The 23,291-nt window shown below is 38.0% G+C and overlaps 1 protein-coding gene across 1 annotated transcript in view; it reads left to right on the top strand.

Annotated features, from left to right (window-relative positions):
- The window catches only part of med14 (mediator complex subunit 14), a 43,816-nt gene extending 22,191 nt beyond the window's left edge, over positions 1 to 21,625 (top strand). Inside the window, exons 14-31 of the mRNA XM_042334287.1 lie at positions 262 to 462; positions 1,620 to 1,754; positions 3,058 to 3,134; positions 3,555 to 3,715; positions 5,509 to 5,655; positions 5,743 to 5,834; positions 6,077 to 6,229; positions 8,909 to 9,178; positions 9,539 to 9,670; positions 10,591 to 10,699; positions 11,849 to 11,980; positions 12,870 to 13,049; positions 13,430 to 13,665; positions 13,868 to 14,047; positions 16,281 to 16,388; positions 18,701 to 18,826; positions 19,826 to 20,015; positions 20,937 to 21,625. Of these exons, the coding sequence (XP_042190221.1) occupies positions 262 to 462; positions 1,620 to 1,754; positions 3,058 to 3,134; positions 3,555 to 3,715; positions 5,509 to 5,655; positions 5,743 to 5,834; positions 6,077 to 6,229; positions 8,909 to 9,178; positions 9,539 to 9,670; positions 10,591 to 10,699; positions 11,849 to 11,980; positions 12,870 to 13,049; positions 13,430 to 13,665; positions 13,868 to 14,047; positions 16,281 to 16,388; positions 18,701 to 18,826; positions 19,826 to 20,015; positions 20,937 to 21,010 (2,703 nt within the window). The 3' untranslated portion in view covers positions 21,011 to 21,625. The remainder of the gene's footprint in view (positions 1 to 261; positions 463 to 1,619; positions 1,755 to 3,057; positions 3,135 to 3,554; positions 3,716 to 5,508; positions 5,656 to 5,742; positions 5,835 to 6,076; positions 6,230 to 8,908; positions 9,179 to 9,538; positions 9,671 to 10,590; positions 10,700 to 11,848; positions 11,981 to 12,869; positions 13,050 to 13,429; positions 13,666 to 13,867; positions 14,048 to 16,280; positions 16,389 to 18,700; positions 18,827 to 19,825; positions 20,016 to 20,936) is intronic.
- The last annotated feature ends 1,666 nt before the right edge of the window (positions 21,626 to 23,291 follow it).

Below are 23,291 nucleotides of genomic sequence, written 5' to 3'. Positions count from 1 at the left end.
CGCACACTATTTCCAGTCCAAGAGGGCAGGAAGGTGGCCTAAGAATGCCTGTCTCTTACCAGTGTTGCTCTTTATTGTCTGTTTGGAGGTGTGTAAGGGTGAACAACCTTCACTCTTGTCTCTTAACAGTTAGGCTAAGAAAAATATTATTAACAATAAAAATGATCATTTAGTTAAAATTAACATTTCTCTGAGCGATTGACTAAGCATCATTTCTGTAGTACTTAAAATATATTCATGAGTTTCACGTTGTGCTTGCAGGTTGTGGAAATGATGAACAGGCCTGGCTTCCCCACCGAACTAGGATATAAATACTATTTCCTCTCTGTGAGTCAGGGGCTGACTGATGCTGACGATTGCCCTCCTACTGCATTGCTTTTCCAACAATTCAAATCAAACATTGAGGAGCTTGTACTGGACAAAATGAATGGGAAACAAGCCAAGACCGGAGATAAGCGCAAGGTTTGGGTTTTTTTCAACCTTAAATGTAAATTCACCTTAAAATTCACTACATTTAAAATGTGTAAATATCATTTTTTTCCCTCTTACCTACTTTGAGTCGGCGAAGAAATATAACCTGTTCTCTATTTCATTTCACTTGAGTTTTTGTATACAAAAACAAATAAAACTACATTGCAGTGCTGTGTGATGTCCAAGAATAATGTGTGCAAAAACTTCAAATCTGATTTGTACACACTACTATAAATAGTGCAGCTATGAATTCCAAATTGGTAAGGGATGTGAACCAGAAGCATCTGTCAGTGGAAGGGAGTTAGACTAAATTTCATGTCGATTAAGACTCCCACCTAGAACTGTGAGCCAACATGCAAGTATGCAGGATATTCTGTTCTCTATTACCCAGCTTGTCCCCTCTTGGCGATTCTGGTCAGCTCCACTTCAGTTAAAGTAAGCACAAAATATTTCTCTGTGCATATATGTGAACAGATTGTAAGGTAACTGGGCAGATGGTGATGTACATTGACATTCAGGATTCTCTTACTGTTTTACATGTGTCACTGATTCTTACATTTTCTAACTTCCTTGCAAAATATTGTTTGACACAGAATAAAATGTGTGCAAAATCTGTTGCCAGCCTAATGAATGCAGTTAACTGTTGTACTGTGTACACTTTAACTATTCAATCTTTAGTTTGTTTTGATATAAAGTTTTAATACATCGACTGAGGTTTCAATGTTTGACCAAATACTCTATAAAATGCATACAAAGGAAAATACAATCTGTTGTCTTGGTTTATGTGGGCTGACTTCTACACAAATTTTAAAATATTTCCTGGAAAAATGAATCAGCTTAGTTTTTTTTAAAAAAAGCATTGTGTTAAAAATGTTATACTGAGGTAGTTCTGCTCAATTCTCCTAGCCTTACCAGATTTCCTGATTTCAACTTTGCTTCTATCTATAAGAGGTGGGAATAAAAGAGTGAGGATTTCAGTTAATTACATAATGCTCAGGATAGTTTTGTTAGATCTTAGTTTTTGGTATAACAATATTCTGAACTCTGAAACTGACATAAGAAATGTTCAAAGTTTTTTAATGTAGCAATTCACCTTTTATTGTTTTTGTTTAAAATCTGGTAACACTGATGCATGTGTAAACTTCCAGCTGTCTGGTGACCAAGGACCTATAGAACCTAAGAAACCCAAACGAACAGGGGAAATGTGTGCCTTCAATAAGGTCCTAGCACACCTTGTGGCGATGTGCGATACTAACATGCCATTCATTGGGCTTCGATGTGAGGTAAGGGTTTTTGGAACTTTTTTTGAACAACCTAATAAACATGTATTATAATAACTGTTCTTGTTTTACAATTAGTTGGTACATTTGCATTATGATTTTTCAGTTGGTGCTCAAATTTCTGGACACAATAGACAAGACCACTGCCTCACTTCCATTGCTGTGGTGCAATAGAAATGTGATGCGGTGTAAGCAATAGCAGAATAAATCATAAATCATAAAGAGTAATGGGACATAGGCTGCTGAATTTAGCCATGTCAACCAGAGCTTAATTGCATCTTTGCATGGAGGGAAGTAAAATACCAGAAAAATCAATACTTGACATTCAATATCCCCTGCACAGTGACTTTTGGTCACAATGCCAAGGCTATTTTAAATGTATCCAGAGGGGCTGTCTGCTGACTTCCTGAAGGCTGTGGCTTGTTGTTGCTGATAGCCCTAGAGTACCTTCACAAGTGAATGTTAGGAAGCAATGCTGACTCCCATGATCACATTTTTCTGGTGGGTGATGTTGCTAAATAGCAACCATGTGCATGAACCCTATCCATATGTTTATTTTGCTTTCCTCCCTTCCTCTCTCCCTTTGCCAAAGGGAATTGAAGTCAGTTGTAGCTTCTACTTAATTGGCCATCGGGGTGTGCTCTGGAACAACACCTGTACATTTTTTTTTGTTTTCTTCCCGAGAGCAGAACTGCCACCATTCTAAGTTTCTCTATAGTTTCCTTGGAGCACATGAGATTGTCCACAATCTGGTACCGTGCAAGGCCTGGATTTAATCTTGCCAGTGTTTCAGTTGTGAGAATTTCCTGCTGTGAAGCTTCCTTACACTAAATTTACTCCAGCTGTCAGGAAATGCTTTTATGTTCTAGTGTGGGTGAGACATTGCTTCAGCAAACAGTTGTTTGCGTTACAAATATAAAATCAATTTTTATGACTACATATATTTTAGTGAAATAGATCCAGCAGATCAATAGCAATAAGAAAAAAACTAGTATTGGATTGCTTTAAAACCAGAATCCAAATTGACCATATGCAAATTCCATATCATCATCGACAAAGCAGGGAGTTCAGGGAATTATTGCTTCTGTGGTCAAAACAACCTATTTAGGTTGTGTACAAAACTTTTTTATTTGTGGAATATTGCTGACAGTATTCCATTTCAACATGTATTTCTGGTCTTAATGTATGACGAAATCCTGTGAGATTTATTCACTGATTGGTGGGACTGTAATATTGATTACTTCAATTCTGAATAAAAGATGTCCTGAAAAAATCTTAAATTACTGAGCAAATCTGTTGTTTTTAGCTGTGTACCATGGAGATTCCTCACCAAGGAGTTCAGATAGAAGGTGATGGCTGTAATCATGCCATACGAATACTAAGGTAAATGTTACTCCACATTGGGCTGAAAAGTGGCAGATGGCATTTAAAGTAGTTATCTTAAAGAGTTGAGACTGGGGAGGATGATGAATTGGGAAAGGAAGAAGACAAAAAAATTCTACATTCATTGTGTTAGTTCCTTGTGTTTTTTTAAATGTGAGCTAAGCTTACTTACATCAAAGCATATGTTTCAGTTTCTGAACAAATTGAAGAACTTGCTATTGTTGCTATCTCAATTTATTAAATGCAGTAAAAGTTTGAAAAGCTGGTGGCTGGATTTTAAATTTGCAATGGGAACTTAGTGTTCATCTTGTGATTTTTTTTAATAAAATAAATTTTTGCCAATGTTACTTTCCTGCATCTTTTGCTCCTCCAACAGCATATGATCCTCAAACGTAACCAGGAGTTTGTTTTGCCTTATAGGATCCCTCCGTGTACAAGTGTTAGTGAGGAGACCCAGAAAGCCTTAGACCGATCTTTGTTAGATTGCACTTTCCGGTTGCAGGGAAGAAACAACCGGACCTGGGTGGCAGAACTGGTATTTGCCAACTGCCCTCTAAATAGTACCTCTGCCAAGGAGCAAGGTTGGTTATTTTAAATATTTACATTTCCCAGCGTTTTCCTTTTTTCCTTTGGGAAATCTTTATATATACGCAACATATTTAATAAAGCTTTATCTCATTGGATAATTCAGATTACTTAAAGAATGTACAATAATAACAAACCTTGCATTTGATTTAGCGCCTTCGAGATATCTCAAAATGCTTCACAGGATATACGTTAAAGTGAATTGACTGTATATTTTATGGGCGAAGTGGTGGTAGAGTGGCTTGTTGACATCATGTCACAAGATACCAAGATGCTTTACAACTGTGAAATGAACTGCGATTGTACATAATGTACAAATGATTATGTTGATATCTAAGTAGTGGAGAATTTAGCTGAGAAACAACTGGAGGAGGTGAGAGCCAGTCACATCTTGAACATCTTGGCTTTGGCAGGAGGAAAACTGTGACCTGATTGCAGATATATTCCACCTTTACTATTCTGTATAATACTGCAACGTGTGAACTTAACTGCAATGTGATTTATTTCTGATTCCCATTTTTTTCCTCTTTGTGCCATGATTTTTTTTTTGTTCATTGATGTGCTAGTTTGAATCAACTTCAAGTCCTGACTCCATAGTTGTTCTTGAATGCTTTAACTTTCATGTATGCAATGCAAAAATGTAAGATTTTACTTCTATGAAAGAAAGCAAGAAAGTTATTGCTAACTTTGTTGAATGAGCAAGGACAAAAAAAATTCTTGAGCTCAGGACAACTCATCATTGGGGTAATAATCCCGAGAAAAAAAATGTGGTCACTCAATCCACAGTTGTTTGTGGGACACTGCTGTGTGCAATTGGCTACCACTTTCACCCACAAAATATACAGTCAAATCACTTTACAGTATATTCTGTGAAGTGCTTTGAGACATCTCTAAAACGTGATAAGAATCTATCAGTAAAAAGAATGGGTCTGATGGACAATATTTTTTTTGCATTTTTAATAATAATAATCTTTAGATTTGGTATCGTGCCTGTCACGTTGGGAAGACGTCTCAAAGCACTTCACAAGATTTTGCTGTGTAGTGACTGTTTTGTGGGCCAATGCAGCTGTGGGCTAATTTGTGCACAACAAATGTTAATCTTAAGTGGTGGACAATGTTCTTAAATTTCTCAAACTAAAAGGTGTTCAGTGCTCGGTGATGAAATGGGTATAGAAATCTACTGCTCCATCAGAATTTAGCTTGGCAGTCACTCGAATTTTAAAGCAAAATATGTGAATTTGAGCTTAATTTTATATAAGGAACTAACTTTGACGTATGACAAATGTAATTTTCCATAGTAAATAGCAGTCATCATATTTTGCAATCATATTATTTGGAGCATCAGGTGATGGATATTAGCCAATATTCTACACTTAAATTTTGATCTGTACCAGATACCTGTTAGTATTTATTTTCTTGATGTTTATCATTGTGCCAGTTTGAATAATTGTGTTTGCACATGGTGACCAAAAAGTTGCGATTACTATGATAAATAATCCTTGCATTTGATATAGTGCCTCAAAGCGCTTCACAGAACATACTGCAAAGTGAATTAACTGCATATTTTTGTGGGCAAACTAGCCTATCACCAAAAAAAATAAAAAATTTAAGACTCATTAGACATTGTAATGGTATTACAACTTTTTGGTCATTGTGTATATTCAATAAACATGTGCAGTACATAAAACAAAAATCTTGTCAAAGCTGACATGTGATTCCTTGGCACTTTTGTAAAGTGATTTTCATTAGCTTCAATGCAGATTTATTTTATTATCTTCTCATGCTCCAGGTTCAACACGTCATGTCTATCTCACGTATGAAAGCTTACTATCGGAACCTGTTGGAGGTCGGAAAGTGGTTGAGGCGTTCCTAAACGATTGTAATAGCATTGCAAAGCTGTATGACTGTGTTTTGGAGTTTGCACGTTCCTTGCCAGGTAGTAAACATAACTTCAAGAAAAAAAGTAATGAAATAACAGCTTTAGTAAAATGAGAAATAATGTACCTTGAATTTCACCCTCTAGAAATACCATCCCACCTTAATCATTTCTCGGAGATACGCGTCTATAATTATCGTAAACTTGTCATATGCTACGGAGCCACTAAAGGCAGCTCGGTAAGCAGAGTTCATTTCATTTGTATTTTTATTTTGTTAACCTTGTACAAGTGTATACAGTATCAGCATCTCTACGCTATCTGTAATGCATGTATATGTATGTAGTGTACATTTTTTTCAAATTTCTAAATGAGATCACCAGAAACCTAAGTTAAATCTCTGTGTTATATTTTTGCAATTATATGAATAATTATGCAATGATAATTGATTACTTATTTAAAAACTATCTTGTTATCATGTAGATAACTATCCAATGGAATCCCACCCACCAGAGGTTTCATATATCATTGGGAACAGTTGGTCCAAACTCTGGCTGCAGTAATTGTCACAACATCATACTCCATCAGCTTCAGGAGATGTTCAACAAATCACCAAATGTAGTCCAGTTACTACAGGTACTTAGTTATTTTGAGAGATGTTGAAATACATAAGCTTAGAGTTGGCAGTTGAAAAAGTCTGATGTAAAATGTGTAAAACCATACACATTTTTTAATTTAAAAAGTACCAGTAATGTGCAGATCAAATGTTGTATAAAGTGAACCGCTGCTGGATATTAGCCAATACTTTGACAATACCAAAACTTGTCTGATAGTGCTTTTTTCTAAGTTAACACATTGGTTGGGTTTGAATGCAGTACATTGTGTCATGAAGTGGCAGGATATGGTGAGGGGAGAAGTGATTATAATAGTTGGCCCCACTGTTTGCCTCACGCCTGTTATCCCAGATAGACATAGGTTGTTCAATTGTTCAATAAGCCCGTGCAAATTTGCATAGATTTACCATCTGTATTTGGGAATACATGAAGAATCACTCTTAACAAATACTTGCATAAAGATTAGAATTGAAATCAAATTATGATCCCCACATAAGAATTTAATACAGTCATAGCTGTAATTCTGACTCTTTCAAATTTGGTTGTTTTGTTTAATCCCCCATATCAACTATCACTCTTTGAACAACAGACCAAACAAACAATCTTGTTGTCAGGTGTTGACCATTTCAAAGATGCATGTGAACAGATTCTCAGGTGATGGATATTTTGAATGGTCATTGTTTCACTTAGGAGGTGAAACAATGATCATTCATTGTGCTGAAGTGAGGCATCCTGACTCTCCCTCTTGAATAATGCTTCATCTATGATCAATGTTTCTTTTATTGCATAGAATCATAGAATATTGCTTCATAGAAGGAGGCCATTCGGCCCATCGTGTCTGTGCTGGCTGTTTGGAAGAGCTACCCAATCAGTTCCACTTCCCTGCTTTTTTCCCCATATCCTTACAGTTTTTTTCTTTTCAAGTATCTATCTAATTCCCTTCTGAAAGTTGTTATTGAATTTGTTTCCACCAACCTTTCAGGCAGTGCATTCCAGAGCACAACAACTCTCTGTTTTTTAAAAAAAATCTCCTCATGTCCCCTCTTTCTTTTGCCAATTATCTTAAATCTATGTCCCCTGGTTACTGAGTCACCTGCCAGTAGAACAGTTTCTCCCTATCTACTCTATCAATGCGCCTCATAATTTTGAACACCTCTATTAAATCTCCCCTTAACCTTCTCTGCTCTAAGGAGAACAATCCCAGATTCTCCCTCATCCCTGGTATCATTCTGATAAATCTCCTCTTATCAACCTGTTCTGCCACCTTCAAAGACCTGTGTCTATGAACCCCCAGGTCTTTCTGCTCCTGAACGCCCTTGAATTGTTCTAATTAATTTTTCCTCTGTGATCAATGCTTCCTTCACGAGATGCAAATTTCTCCAATGCTGAGCATGGCAGTTAATTGTGGTCTTGAAGGAACACAAGTTGGTGAATGTCTGGTTAGTTAACATAGAGGGATGTATTCCTGGGTCCAATGACAATATTGTTGAAATGTAACATTATTGTAATTAAAATCTTACTGTTTTTACTCAAACCATATAAGAATGTTACAGTTGAAATATTGAGCAGTTCCTTGGTCCAATGAGGCAAACAGATCTTTCATCTGAAGACTGTCTTTGACAGGTGATATTATCTAGGGATAGATCATATGGCGAGTTTTCAAAACAAAAGTCTGCAAAGCTTTGTTGCAAGAGCCAAGTCAGTTGTGATGTTGCATTAGATGGATTCAAAGCCCTGGGAAATGCCACAGCATGTAAGCAAAGGAAACAACAGTAAGACTGGTAGCCCTATGCTGGATAAAGAAAGCTTAATTCTTGGATCTATTGGGACTCCATTGTACAATACAATGTATACAGTGCCTTTCACTTAGTCCCAAGGCATTTGTTTGTTTAACAGGCCAGGCTTGCCACCTGAGCTGGGAGTGGGGCATAGTGATGCTGGTACTGAAAATTTTCATGTGACTATATGTTTCCTCATGGGAAAAGACATATCAACTTTGTTTCAGAGCCTTTGCATAATGTGTAGGAAGAACCAATTTTGAAAGCCTATGCAGGGATTATATATAATAATAATCCTTGCATTTGATATAGTGCTTCTAGACATCTTCTAAACGTCTCAAAGCGCTTCACAGAATATACTGTAAAGTGAATTGACTGTATATTTGTGGGCGAAATGCGGCAGCCAATTGTCAGGTATTTGAAGTAAATTATGTGCTTTAACACAGTATTAACTTGGCAACTCAAGCCAATGAGCACTCTGTGTTGCAATAGTTGACCTGGTTCCCATATTAAGTCAGAGCTACCAACCTATTATCTACCTGTTATTTATATACTTCACATGATTTGATTTTAAGGGCAAATTTAATGGATGACTGAATGAATAAGGAATTATGCCTGTTTACCTAATATGTGACTGTGTGTCACACTTCCTTTCAAAAGAATGAGAAAATGTCATGATGAGGCCTTACGCATGGCCAGGTTAGGGAAGACGATATGACAAACTTTGCTTCAAACTTTTTTTTTAAAAAAAAAGTCATTAATAAACTCCCAACCATGCCAATGTTGGGCCTGGTGGATTTTCTTTTATTTGGATATTTGCTCTGTAGAAGTTGATGAACACTACTGAAAGAATGAAATCAGAATCTCGATTCAGATATTTGTTTGAAATTTTGTGAATAAGCATTTTCTGCTTTTTTCCCTAGGTACTGTATGATACACAAGCACCACTCAATGCCATTAATAAACTCCCAACAGTGCCAATGTTGGGCCTCACACATCGAACAAATACTGCCTATCAATGTTTCTCGATACTACCCCAGTCACCCACACACATCAGACTTGCTTTCCGCAATATGTACTGCATTGACATATACTGCAGAAGTCGAGGCGTTGTGGCTATTCGAGATGGTGCCTACAGTCTTTTTGACAACAGTAAGATTGTGGAGGGATTCCATCCAGCTCCAGGCTTAAAGGTCTGTATAAAATTGCTGCTTGAAGTGAATGTTGATTGCCTTCAGAAGTATTTGATTTATCTAATACATTCTAAATAAAGCACTGGTGCTTTTCTAATATTCTGACCACAACATTAGTTTAAAAAAACAATAACTTGGTGATCAGTGCTATTATAGCTTGCAATGCATTATTGAAACCTGAATTAGCTGATTATTGTGGGTGAATTAGTTATTCATCCAAAATGTTGTGCAGAGATGTTTCTGACGGCTTTTATCAAATTTCACAGCTGGCCTTAACTGCATTCCACATTTGTAAAATGTATTAAGTTGCAGTGTGGTATCTAAAGGACTTTGTGGTTTAATGTTGCTTATTTTCCACAGACATTCTTGAATATGTTTGTGGACAGCACCCAGGATGCACGCAGGCGATCGGTGAATGAAGATGATAATCCACCATCTCCTATTGGTGGAGACATGATGGAGTCATTCATCTCTCAGCTTCAGCCACAGCAGGTACAGTGCCTGCTGTTCAGTAGCCTTTTTGTTTTAATGTGCTTCTGCCTAGTTTATTTATGTGAGATATTTCTTCAAAAGAAATTTGACTTGGAGCAGTGACGTTATCAGTACTGAATATATTGGGCCAATTTTTACTTAAGAAAAAATAATTAGTACGACTTTGTACTGGGACCATCCAGATGTGGCGTCCTGTAGCTCAGTGGTTAAAGCACTCGCTTTCCAAGTGAGATACCTTGGCAGGGCGAAACCTTGGGCAAGTTTCCTTACTCCACACACTAATAATAATCCTTCCAAAACAAAACAATAATAAATTGATCATTTTTAATCCACAACTGTTTGTGGGACACTGCTGTGCGCAATTGACTTCCGCGTTTCGCCCACAAATGTACAGTCAATTCACTTTACAGCATATTCTGTGTAGCACTTTGAGACGTCTAGAAGATGTGAAAAGCGCTATATCAAAAGCAAGATTATTATTATGAGCTGCACTGTGCCAACTATTTAATTGTTTTCCCTGAGCTTTGGACAGGCATGTTGCTCTTGAGCTCCTTTATCACTAATGGTCTCTATAAAGCATTGAAGGTAGGCCACTAATGGTGCAAAGGAAAGAAGATGTGTTTTGGCAGTATAGGTGAAGGAAATTCCCTCTGGGACACAGGAGCTTTTGCTGCTGTTGTATTTCCAGATGAACCAAACATGTATTTTAAAAAAAAAACTCTGTGTGAGCTTTGTTACAAAGTGATTATTCTAGAATTCTGTGTGTGAGAGAGTGAGTGTGCGTGTGTGTGAGAGAGTGAGTGTGGGGGTGGGGGTGCGGCGGTAGGAATAAACCAAGGGGTTTTCCATGCTTGACCTAACATGAGCCCATCCTGGTCCTATGTTACTAACATTAACATGTAACTATTTTATTCTCTTAGCCCTTTGTCAAAGCTAGTGGAGGCGTAACATACCCATTGACATCACCACCTACATCGTATCACAATACTGTGACTCCATCACCACAAATGATGCCTACGCAATCACCAGGTAAGTGTTTTTTTTTGTTTTGCTATAGTCTTAAGCATGAAAAGAAGAAAACTATTTCTGATGGATATGAGGTAATTTAGAAGTATTTTAGCGCAAAACCCTTCCAACAAAAATTTGCATTTATAAAATTTGCCCTACACGCAGAATAGCGTCTCGGAGCGCTGGGCAGAGTTGGATGTCAATCGTGGGGGAGTGGGGGGGAGGTGACCTTGGGTGCAGTTGAAGAGATAGGGCTTTGGTGGGAATTGAAGATGAATAAAGAGGGGGAGGAGGGATTGAGACATGGAGTTTCAAAGAATTGGGTCACGGGTGATGGTGCACTCCATTACTGCTGAAATTTGATGAATTTCTCATTATCTCAAGACGAATTCTCAGTTCTCAAGACAAATTTCTCATTATGTTGAGCAGCATTGAATATTAGCAATTACTATCAGTTTTTTTTTCTGGATTCTGTGCTATGTAAGGTATAAATCTACAATAAGCAATGCCACATTGCCCATATTCTCTTAATTCGGGATAATGACAAAACAATCTGTGTCAAGTCATTGGTGTTGTAGTTTGCTACAGTAATGTATTTGTTATTCTGTGATTTTTTTCAGTGTATTAGTATGCGTGTGTGGACTTTGTTTTTAAGTTTGCTTGTGAAAGGGTGGCAGAAATTAGACAATTTTAGTTTGGGGTTTCAAAAATTATATCTACCTTGTTGGCAAGCAACATCATTTTCATGTTCTACTTATACTCTGTACTCATAGAAATTCCATAGACCAGGGAAAACAGTTTTTCTTTCATTAAAGTACACGAGTAAGAATTTACAAGAGGAATTAAGGTGAATTAGGCCCTTTGGCCCTTTTCATCTGATCCTTCCAAAATACCTGTTCTTCCTATTGCAGCATCAGGTTGTTTCCTAAATGAGCCCAGTGTCCTTGCCTCAGTAACCCTTCTGGTAACCTGTTCCTATCATTAAGCACAAAGAACAAGGTTAATTCTTCGATGCATTCTTGATCGTATGTCCACAAGTGGTGAAATTCAGTTTGTCATTGGATAAATTCACCTCCTGTGAATTTATTGAGTCACAGTGCCTCAACCCTTTAAAGAGAATTACCATTGCTGTATTAAAAGCAATTTAATTAAATGCATTGTTTTGTGCAGGGAATTTACATCCAGCTAATTCTCCAAGTGGTGCATTGCGAGCATCTTCACCAGCATCATTCGTACCGTCTCCCTCCCCCTCTTCCCTTGGAATCTCAATGGGACAGACACCAAACTTTGCAAGTCCTCACGGTGAGTGTCTTCTCGCTGCTTCACTAAAATGGTCTTTTCATGCTACATTTTAGAGCTGTTACTTCCATGCCTCTTCCTCTAGTAAGCAAGATTGATGATTCATTGACTTAATGTTTGTGGCAATTCATTCCTGTGGAAATTTCACTCGAGTGTTACCAGGGCTTAAAGGGTTAAATTATGAGGACAGGTTAGATAAACTTGATCTCTATTGCCTTGAGTTTAGAAGGCTGAGGGGTGATCTGATTGAGGTTTTTATAACAATAAAGGGAATCGATAGGGTAGATACAGAGAAAGTATTTCCTCTGGTAGGGGAATCCAGAACAAAGGGGCAGGATCTTAAAATTAGAACTAGTTTTTCACCAAATGGTCATGGAAATCTGGAACTCTCTCCTCCAAGAGGCTGTGGATCCTGGATCCATTTCCATTTTCAAGACTATGGATAGATATTTGTTAGGTCAGAGTATCAAGGGATATGGGGCAAGGGTAGGTAATTGGAGTTGAGGTGCAGATCAGCCATGATCTTATAGATTGACGGAACAGGCTGGAGGAGCTGAATGGCCTAATTATGTTTCTAAATTGTTCGTAATTGTAGATTTTGTTTTGGTCAGTCGGATGCCTAAACAGGCAGAAATCCATTGCAACGCTTAAGGGTATTCCAAACCAGACTGACGGTTCCATGGAATCATGCCACCTATGCAAGGAAATTTCCCTGGGTCTGAAGTGGAATCAGGGCATTATTTCACATTAATTTATAATGTGGGTCCTGAGATACAACCGAGATTACTGTGGGATGATGGTGTTGGGTCATGTAAAGTATAGATTGACAACCAATTTCTGACTGAAATGAACTTGTAATTATTACTTAAACTGTACAATTTTATTTGTTCAGGCACAATTGACCCAAGTTCACCTTACACAATTATATCACCCAGTCAGCGACCGGGGACCTGGCCTGGGTCTCCACAGTTGCCTGGGCCGGCTTTAGCACGCATACCTGGAATGTCTCCGGCAAACCCCTCCTTGCACTCCCCTATCCCTGACGTCTCCCATTCTCCACGAGCTGGAACAAGTAAGTCTCAATAGTTACTGACTTGACTCTTTTTCATAATGCTGTATCAAAAGGATTAATCCATCTGAGTTGAAATAAATCATGAAATGCAGATTGAATTCACCAATATATTTGATTATTCTCATTTTAAATTCACTCTTGCCTCCAGTATCCTAATCCTGATTCCAATAGAATAATTTCCATGCATATTTACATTTTGAATTATTTTTTATCCATCCACACTTTTGTGCAAACTACGTGGCAACATAATTAATGTAAACCATTTTGAAATTCTTGTAAAATTCTTGACATTTTGTTACATAAGTTATCAAAACACCTGCATATGGTACTTTAAATGTGCAAAGTTCTTTTTTATTGACTTGCGTTTTCTGTATTTTCAGGCTCCCAAACAATGCCGACAAATATGCCTCCACCTCGTACACTACCTCAGCGATCATGGGCTGCATCAATACCTACCATCTTAACTCATAATGCCTTGCATATTCTACTTTGCCCATCACCAACACCAGGTCTTGTGCCAGGACTGGCTGGCAGTTACCTTTGTTCCCCTCTCGAGCGATTCTTAGGATCTGTTATGATGAGGCGACACCTACAAAGGATAATTCAACAAGAACCGGTACGATAAAGTTCTTTTTCTGGAGACCATTGTAAAATTTGAAAAGTTAGGGTATCTCTAATCTTTCTTGGAAATGTTATAATTAGTCTACACTTGTAGGAATTATAATTTCCATAGCCGAGGATACTGTCTCTCCACAGGTAACTTTTGTTTGTCCAGGTTGCCTAAAATTCGTTTTGAATGTTGTCTTGTCTAATTTTAGTTGCAGCTTATAAACTCCAATGAACCAGGTGTAATCATGTTTAAGACTGAAGCACTGAAGTGTCGCGTGGCACTGAACCCACAGACCTACCAGACCTTGCAGTTTAAAGTGACGCCCGAAACAACAGACCCATGGACACAAGAAGAACTGCAAGTCTTGGAAAAGTTCTTTGAAACGAGAGTAAGATATGAAATGCATTCTCTTCTTGCTGTAACAATTCTAAATATTACCTACATCGGTCACTCAAGGAACTGGTCAGGCAGGAAGTTTCCAGTGATCTTTTTCTTGACAGTTTCCTTTCCTCATTCCCCCTTAACCCAATATACCAACATACTGGGCTATGTTAATTACCATCAGTCAAGTGCTAATTTGGGTGCTAACGTGACGTTGTGGGTTTATATCTGATTGTTGTGGAGAAATGTGCAATTTTAGGTCACTGTAAATAACCAAAACACTTGACTAATGGAGGCTTTTAGTGATTCTGTGCTGTAAGAGGCATGACCATTGTGAGTAACTATTTCAAGTCTTTACATCAGTAAAATTGTATTTCACTGCTTTCCTCGATCCATGAAAACAACTTCCTAGTTGAACGATCCCATTGGTTGTTTTCTACATCCTTTTCAATACAATAATAATCCTTGGATTTGAGATAGCGCCTTATTTCGTCAAAACGCCTTCACAGTTTTCTACAATATATGGTGATTGTGAATTTATAGGCAAATATCCAACTCATCAGAGAAATTGAATGAATGCTTTTAAAGCTACTTATATCGTAATAACCTCAATGAGTATTTCGCCTAATTTTGTGAAAATGTTATGAAGCAAGTAATGTCTATATTTACTGACATCCACTTAGTGATTTGAGTACTTTATTGGAATTTCAACAAACCTGAGCGATTTCCCTCACACGCTGTTTAAATAAAATGTATACAATACAAAATTACATTTGTATAGTGCCTTTCAAGTCAGGAGGATGTCCCAAGGCGCCCAAAGGCCCTGTAATAGGAGCTGTCTGAACATGATCCTAAAACATTAATGTCATGTCTGTATTCTGATACATCGTCTACAAAATATATGCTCATTTCTTTTGGTTTGTTTAAAGAATAAGCATGATGTTAACCATCTGTTTTTGTTATCACCTGCATGTCACTGAATAATCTTTCTTTTAAAAAAAGCTTAGGGTGAAAGTTTGTGTTCCTTAAAATGCAGTGTTTCGCCCACAAAGTACAGTCAATTCACTTCACAGTGTATTCTATGAAGCGCTATGGGACGTCTCGAAGACGTGATAAAGCGTTATATTAAGTGCAAGGATTATTATTATCAAGGTGAGGGATGTTGCTGTTGCATCAATCACCATTTCAACACCCATTTTTAGCATCGGATAAGCAGTGCGTTAGCACAGGTTAAGTGTGGCAGATGAAGCTTCTCTCCTTTTCCCCAACCTTTGCAAAGCATCCCAATCTCATGTGAGCTATGCAGACAACGGAGACAGGAAACTTTCATTTGTCAGTCTGCTGTAGATTCAAACCTTGGCATTCATATTTGCATCATCTAGTTCCCTTAACAATTTTATGTCAAAACAACTAAATGTTTCTGTGTTTTTTTATCAAGCTTTCCTTTGTAATACATTGGATTATTGTTGGAAATTAGTTGTTTTGAGAGTTTATTTGCAAGCTTAATTTTTGTACCTGTAAACAATTTGTCAATCTGTAAACAATAACTTGTCAACACAAAACGTAATGTACTTTGTTGGATTACGATCAATGGATGAGAAAAGTCAATTTATGTAATATACTTCAGAATTGTGCATTATTTCCACTCATGATATTCATTGATTGTCATTTTTAAAATGAATTTGTAAACATAATTTTAAGTGAAATGTTACATGGTTAGTATATTCAGTGTGGGTCTCCTTGTTGGATGTTAGTTAATTATATTTTTTTCCCCTCAAACACCAGGAATTTTTCTCGTCCAATATCATTACATTTAGTGACCATGAAAGGTCAAGTTTCAGACTGCGTTATTGCTGTCTAAATCCATGAAAAACTGTCATGAAGAAGTGTAGTGTTTGAAATGCCGCGTTCTCCACATTAAAGGGGATTATGTGAGAAATGATGGGCTTTTGCATAAAAAATGGATGAGAAGGACGTTGTCTTTCTGCATTTACATCTTGAACCCTATCTATATTTTTGATATCCTCTGCATGAAAAAAGTAGTGCCATCTTATTTTAAGATTAGTTTACAAGTGAAATGCTATGTGGAATGTACACATTTTTCACATCACAACATATTGAACCATTTACAATTCACAGATGGTACAACATACCTTTTCTGCTTTTAATTGAATTCAGGCTTCTTTTAAATCTGTGCAGCAGTGTCAATAATATCATTAATTCTGTTATGTTTTATTTAGGTTGCAGGTCCTCCATTTAAAGCCAACACACTAAATGCCTTTGCTAAGCTATTGGGAGCCCACACTCAGATTCTCCGGGATTGTGTGCGGATTATGAAACTGGAACTGGTAAATGAGCTGACTTTGAGAGTTTTTGAATATTTTTAGTTCAGGTTTTAGTTCAGAACTGTATTCTTGTACAAAGCCTTATTCGTTTAAGACCCAATAATTTGTCTGTTTTTTTCCACTTTGTGTACATTAGAACAAACAGAAAAAACAAAAAAGAGTTGGTTAATGTGCTCTCCACCCTCTTCCAGCCTCCATGTGGAGTCCCATAGGGTAGGGGTTTGTGTGCTTACCTCACAAGCGAGAGGACCTGGGTTCGATTCCTGGGCAGGACGAAATCTTAGGCAAGTTTCCTTACTCCACATACATGCCTCTGTTTACCTAGCAGTAAGTAGGAACCCGGGTGTTAGTCAATTGGTGGATTATTTTCCAGGGTTAATAATCCCTTTTTTTAAAAAGAAGATAATTTGGTCACTCAATCCACAACTGTTTGTGGGAAACTGCTGTGTGCAATTGGCTACCACGTTTTTCCAACAAAACACACAGTTACTACACTTTACAGTATATTCTGTGAAATGCTTTGAAACATCTTGAAGACATGACAACGTGCTATATCTAATACAAGGATTATTATTCTCTCTCCCCTTCCCCTGAATCAGACTGTTCACAGAAACATAAGAAAAGATCACTCTTGTCCATTTAATATGTTGAATCAGACTGATCTTTTCTCTGTTCAATGAAATAAGAGGCCTTTTACAAAACGTGCTGTGGTATTTATAATAAAGCTATTTAAATTTTGGCAGATGTGGCTATTTGTGGTGCAAGTTCAATAGTAGCAATGTGAAATTGCTTCATTAGAAGAATATTTTTGAACTCTAGGGAATATTTATTAAGTCAAATTGAACTCAACAATCTTTTATTTCCTAAAAAAGCAATATATCACCATGCCTGTTATAGTTTTTTAAATAAAGCTAGGGGAGTTAAGGTGTGCCATTCAGATTTGTTCTTTAACTCTGCTTCTAAATACTCATACAAACAAAAAGCATTGCAATCCAACGCTTAAGCTTGGTTGGATGTCTTTTATGTTGTCAGTACCTATTTGGCCTTGTCGTGTGACAGTACCTCACAGTATAAATTTAGCAAATCTCTTCTCATCAAGTCCTGGATGAGAGCTAATTTTCTTCAGTTGAACGTCAACAAGACTGAGGCTCTCCTGATTGTCTTCCGTCAGCGCCTCCTCACCTCAGGCACTGACAACATCACCATCCATGGTTGCACACACAAATGCGTGTACTTAAACCAATCCTGAACCTTGGCATCTTTTTGATTCTCAACTAACCTTTCTTCCCCACATCTGCGCCATGACCCCCTCTGCCTTCCCCCACCTTCGCAACATCACCCGGCTCCGCTACTGTCTCACACCGCAGGCCGCCAAAACCCTCATACATGCTTTCATTAATTCAAGGTTTGACTATGCAAACTCATTGCTAGTCGTCCTCCCCAACTCCTCCCTCCACAGGCTGCAGATCATCCAGAACTCTGCAATTCGTGTCCTCTCTCCCACCAGGCTCCATGACCCTATCACCCCCATCCTCGCCCGACTCCACTGGCTTCCTATCATACAGTTCAAGATCCTAGTCCTCACCTTCAAAGCCCTCCAAGGTCTTACTCCCCCCCCCCCCCACTTCTGCGACCTCTTAACCCCCTACCATCCCGCTCACTCCCTCTGCTCAGCGGACTCCGGCCTGCTTCACGTCCCCCACCTCGCTCGCCCCACGATTGGCAGGCGGGCCTTCTGCCACTCTGCCCCCACCCTGTGGAACTCCATCCCGCAGTCCCTCCACCTCGCCCCCTCCCTTGCCACCAAGACCCACCTCAAGACCCTCCTCTTCGACCATGCTTTCGATCTCCCTGCTTCCCCCTTTGCCCTCCCTGACCCTGATCTCCAGCTCGGGACCGAAACTCTGTCTGTCCAGCGCCTTGGCACGTTCTCCCAACGTGAAAGGTGTTATACAAATGTTATTTTGTTGTTCTGTTATGTCCAGTTTTACTAAAACAAAATGAAGGCATAGATTTGTCTTAAATGTTAATTTCAACACCATGCTTTAGACTTGTGAATGATAACAAAGTAATGCTTTTTATAATTTGCTATAATTATTGTCAGTGAAAATATTGGTTAGACTGTTGCATATTAGCTAATTGTTGTGCCAAAAATATTCTATAATAGTTATTCAAAATGCCTCATTTTATCCATTTGATTTCAAGAACAGTAGTGGGCGGACTTTTAGTCGTTCTGCCCTTATAAATATAAATTTGTGTTGTATTATAAGAAAATTTGAAGGGAACTGAGTAAAAGAGTTTAACGTGCTCTCTAGTTTCCAGATCAGGCTGCCCAGCTGAGGTGGAATGTGCAATTCTGTTTGACAATTCCCCCCAGTGCTCCACCAATAGCTCCTCCAGGAACACCTGCTGTGGTTTTAAAATCCAAGATGCTGTTTTTTGTAAGTAGTAAACCCTTGTTTCCTTTGAGATTATAAGGTTCCGTCTCAAAACCCTCCTCTTTGACCGTACCTACTGTCACCCTCCTACCCGTGCCCTCCTTACCCTCCACCGCTCCTGATCCCAACCCCCTGCTCAGGAGCGGATCCCTGACTGTCCAGCGCCTTGGGACGTCTTCCTGACGTGAAAGGCTCTATAAAAATATAATCTGTTGTTGTTGTATCGATAATGAGCTATTATTGATGAAACAAAACCAGAGAGAGCTAGGAAAACTCAATAGGTCAGGCAGCATCTATGGAGAAAGGAAAGTGAGTCAACGTTTTGGGTCCACGACCCTTCGTCAGAACTGGGGCATGTTGGGAGGGAGAGGTTTTTAAGGACAAGTTGAGAGGGGGAGGCAGGACAAGGAAGACAAAGAGGACAAAAAAAAGACAAAGGAGAGAATGTGTTAGTTGATGGGTTAAAGAGTTGATGGTGGGTAAAACAAAAGGGGGAGGGTTTTGTAAAAAATGATTTCCAGCATCTGCAGTATTTTGTGTATTGTTATTGATGGTCAGTTATAAGGAGATTAATTTAACTTGTCATTTGAACAATAGTATCATAAAGTTAATTGTAGTGACTTTATTTTGTAGGTGAAATATATTTTATAGCAGTGACCACCAATACATTCAGTGAATTGCTTTGAGACCTCCTCCTAAAGCAAGGATTCTTATATTATTGTTTTAAAATGGGAAGAAGACCTCGCTGAGAATCTTCTGGTTAATCATTTCCTGAATCAAACGCCTTTTCTTTCCATACAAATCTGTTCTAGCCACAGACCATGATGGAACAAACAAAGAACTTGCTGAAACTTGGCTTATATGTTGAAATGTCTTAAAGCACTTTAATCATTTTTTTATGGAAAAATTGGAAGGAAAACTAAATGAGCTAATTTCTGAATCCTCTGTATTGGTGATTCCAAAGTTCAAAGTACTTTTCTTTGTCTCCTTTTCTTCTCTTAGCTCCAGCTCACGCAGCGACTGACGGTGCCACAGGAACCGATCAGCATAATTGTGCCAATTGTCTATGACATGGCAACAGGGACAACCCAGCAAGCCGACATTCCTCGGCCACAAAATACATCGGGTGCAGCTGCTTCGATGGTTAGCAACATTCTGAGGAGGTTTGCAGAGGTACATCAGCCACAGCAAGGTAAACCAACATTTCCATGTATAGGTCGAATTCTCAGTTTGGTTTAGATACTCTTGAGCATTGTTTCCGCATCTCTCAAACCGGCCTGGCTGACCGTAAAAAAGGGTAAACCCAAGCCTGTGAAATCAGTCCAACTCCAAAATATGTTTCTTATATTTATTAAAATGTGTGGGAAGCATTCTTCCAATTGGGAAACAGTGATTTATTTTTAACTGCAGGATGACTGAATAGAAAGCTCTAAAGACAATACAAAACACGGTGAAAACCATCAAACCTGCCAGGCGTATCCATACGTCTTTCTTTATAATACTCATCCTTGCATTTGATATAGCGCCTTATCATGTCATCAAGACATCTCAAAGCACTTCACAGGATAGATTGTAAAGTGGATTGACTATTTTGTGGGTGTGTTTTCTTTCTCTCCCTCTCCTTCCCCCTTCCTTTTCTCATTCATCAAAACCTGTACCCTATGCTGCGTTGTTACATCCACGTGAAAGCCCTTCATGAAAACTGTTATGGAAGTTATTTTTCTTCCTGTATGATTATCCAGAAATGTGTTTTTTTTATTTTAAGACAAAATGGCAGTTTTCTAGCATCAAGAATAATGGGTTTACTTACTCAGAAACCCATTTATTTGCAGCTGAAGGAATATTTATTTCCAAACAAATAATACAGCAAAGATTTCTAAAACAAGTATCACTGGAGATGGCAAATAAAATTTGAATCTCTGGTGGAATCTACCATAGTTTTTGGACCACCCACTTGTTTTATTTTAGCTTTGCTTGCTGCTCAAATAGCAACCCCTGCCACTACTATAAAGAGTACATCTTGGAGGATATAAAAATGACCTTGTTGTGAATTATTTTGTTTGACATCTTTATCGACTTGTGATCTCCTGTATTTTCTGTGACACCTTTTCAGGTGACTGCACAATCTTTGCAGCGGTGCGGGACTTGATGGCAAATCTATCACTGCCCCCTGGGGGTCGACAGTAACACTACAATCTGCCTTATGGGGTTCTCAGAACAGAGAAAAAAAATGACTGAAGCTCAATGGATGAGTTATAAAAGTAACAGTGTTTGATGCAAAACAGGATTATGAATCGTGAGATTCATGCTCTAAAGTGACTTAAAAAGAGCATGATCCATTAAAGTTATTTTTCAGGGATGCACTTCTTTCATCAATTTTTCATCGCTTTGTTTACCTGCTGTTATATATATATATTGTATTTTGGAAAACTGCATTTCAAGAAAAAATTAAATCTCCAGTGAGATTCCTTTTACTGGTCATCTTGTTGACTTAGATTTAATCTTTGTTATAATATGTATGAGAAGATAATTAGATTATGAAGATGCCAACATTTTGATTTTTTTTGTTTTATTTTGAGAATGTAAATGTGTCAATTTTCCTATGTTGTGGCATAATAGCTTAAGTTTTTTTTCTTAAACCTATTTGTTACATTGATGGTTATTGTAATGTAAAACTGTGATAAACTTTAAAGTAATGGAGTTGTATTTTATTATGACTGCTTTAAATCTTTACATAAAATTTGAGTCGTTAGGTCCTATTGACTCGGAAGCAATATTTAATAAACGAGCAGATAAAATACCACTCATTGTATCTACTTTATTTTCTGTAATAGTTCAAATATTTGTCTTACCAAGTTTTGAAATGAGTATTACACCAGATGTGTAGTTGTGATGCAGTCATTTGGATATTGAGAACCTGCCTTTTTCGTCTTCGGCAAAGCTGCCTTTGAAGTTGCCATTCAGTGAAAAAATATTTTGAAAAAAAAGTTCCAATCTCTTGAATAATATTCTTTGCATTTGATATAGCGCCTTATTGCATCAAAATATTATCAGCATTTCACAGTATTGATAGTTAAGAGTAGTGACTGCATTTGCAGCAAATGGATGGCAGGAGCAAGATATTGGAAGACAAAAGGAAAATGTAGTTTTAAGTCTGAGAAAAAGCAATTAGAAAAGTAAACTGTTAAAAGAATAAAAATTATGTTCAAATTTTAAAAGACAGAAAGAGAAATGATGGGAGGACCAGTGAAATATTTAATTCTTTTTAATTCCTTAATATTTATTTTCAATTAAGTGAAATCTTCAGGATTAAATCTATCCTGATTTATTAATAGCTTTACTATTGTGATAATAGTGGGGGGCATTCAGTTTGTTCAATCTACAGAGGTGAGCGTTTCTGGTGACCTACAGAAATCTAAAGTATTAAAAGAATTGTATTGTCACCTATGCAGTCTAGGTTTATTTTGAAATTTTACAATGCAATAAAGAGACTTCTAAAAATATCAAAACAAGGTTCCAATACATATTTGAGCTTTACATGTATTGGTGTGTTAAACTGATTGGTAAGCAACTCTATTAGGGAGCACAACAACAAGTTGCACTTATACAGCACCCTCCGTGCAGGGTAGCGTCTCAGAGCGCTTAACCGTGGCGGAGCCTGACTCCGTATTGGGGAGGTGACTGTAAGCACGGTTGAAAAGGAAGGTTTTCAGGCGGGACTTGAAAAGGGGGAGAGAGGGAGCAAGGTGGAGAGATTGAGGGAGAGTGTTCCAGAGTTTCGGGGTGTAGTGGCTGAATGTGCGACCTCCAATGGTGGAGCGGAGGGCGCGAGGACAAGCAAGAGACCGGTACGAGTCGAGCGGAGGCACCAGGTGGTTGAAAACAAATGTGAGGATCTTGGAAGTCGAATCACTTTGGTTGTTGTGCATCTGGTTGTGGTAGAATACTGAGCTGCATCTTAGAGGTATGCTGTTCTGCTCTTGATTGGAAAGTCCATGAGTGGGAAAAGTTAAATGAGCCGTGTTTTTGATGCGGTGCCTATAAACATCAAAACGTTCAAACATTTTACTATTGTGTGACTCAGTGTTGGCTAATATTACATATAATATTTAAATGCACATTTTCTTCAAAAATCTTTACTCTCTCCCTGCGCCCCCCACCACAACATACAGTTGAAATCTCTGGTCACGCCTCATCAGAGATCTCAAGGATGGCAATTCTTAATGTAGCCTAGTACTGCACTGGCATGTCAACTAATTTCAGCTATTTCCTTTAAAATTGTAATTGTTCCAAATTCTCATTGCTTCTTTATGCTTCAATGTGTCTGAATTGTTTGCTGGGGTCTTTTTTCAAAGCTAACGTTTCCCTAATTTTGAGTTTTACATTGGATCCAACTGTAAATGCATTTCCCCATTTTTTTGTCACATTATCTGGTTACTGCCATCTAATAGTCTTTTTGTTTTTCCTT

This window comes from Callorhinchus milii, unplaced genomic scaffold (genome assembly GCF_018977255.1).
Source record: "Callorhinchus milii isolate IMCB2004 unplaced genomic scaffold, IMCB_Cmil_1.0 Scaffold4, whole genome shotgun sequence".
Taxonomy (NCBI): domain Eukaryota; kingdom Metazoa; phylum Chordata; class Chondrichthyes; order Chimaeriformes; family Callorhinchidae; genus Callorhinchus; species Callorhinchus milii.
The sequence above is the reverse complement of the archived record's forward strand: the minus strand, read 5'-3'. Positions and strand labels throughout refer to the sequence as shown.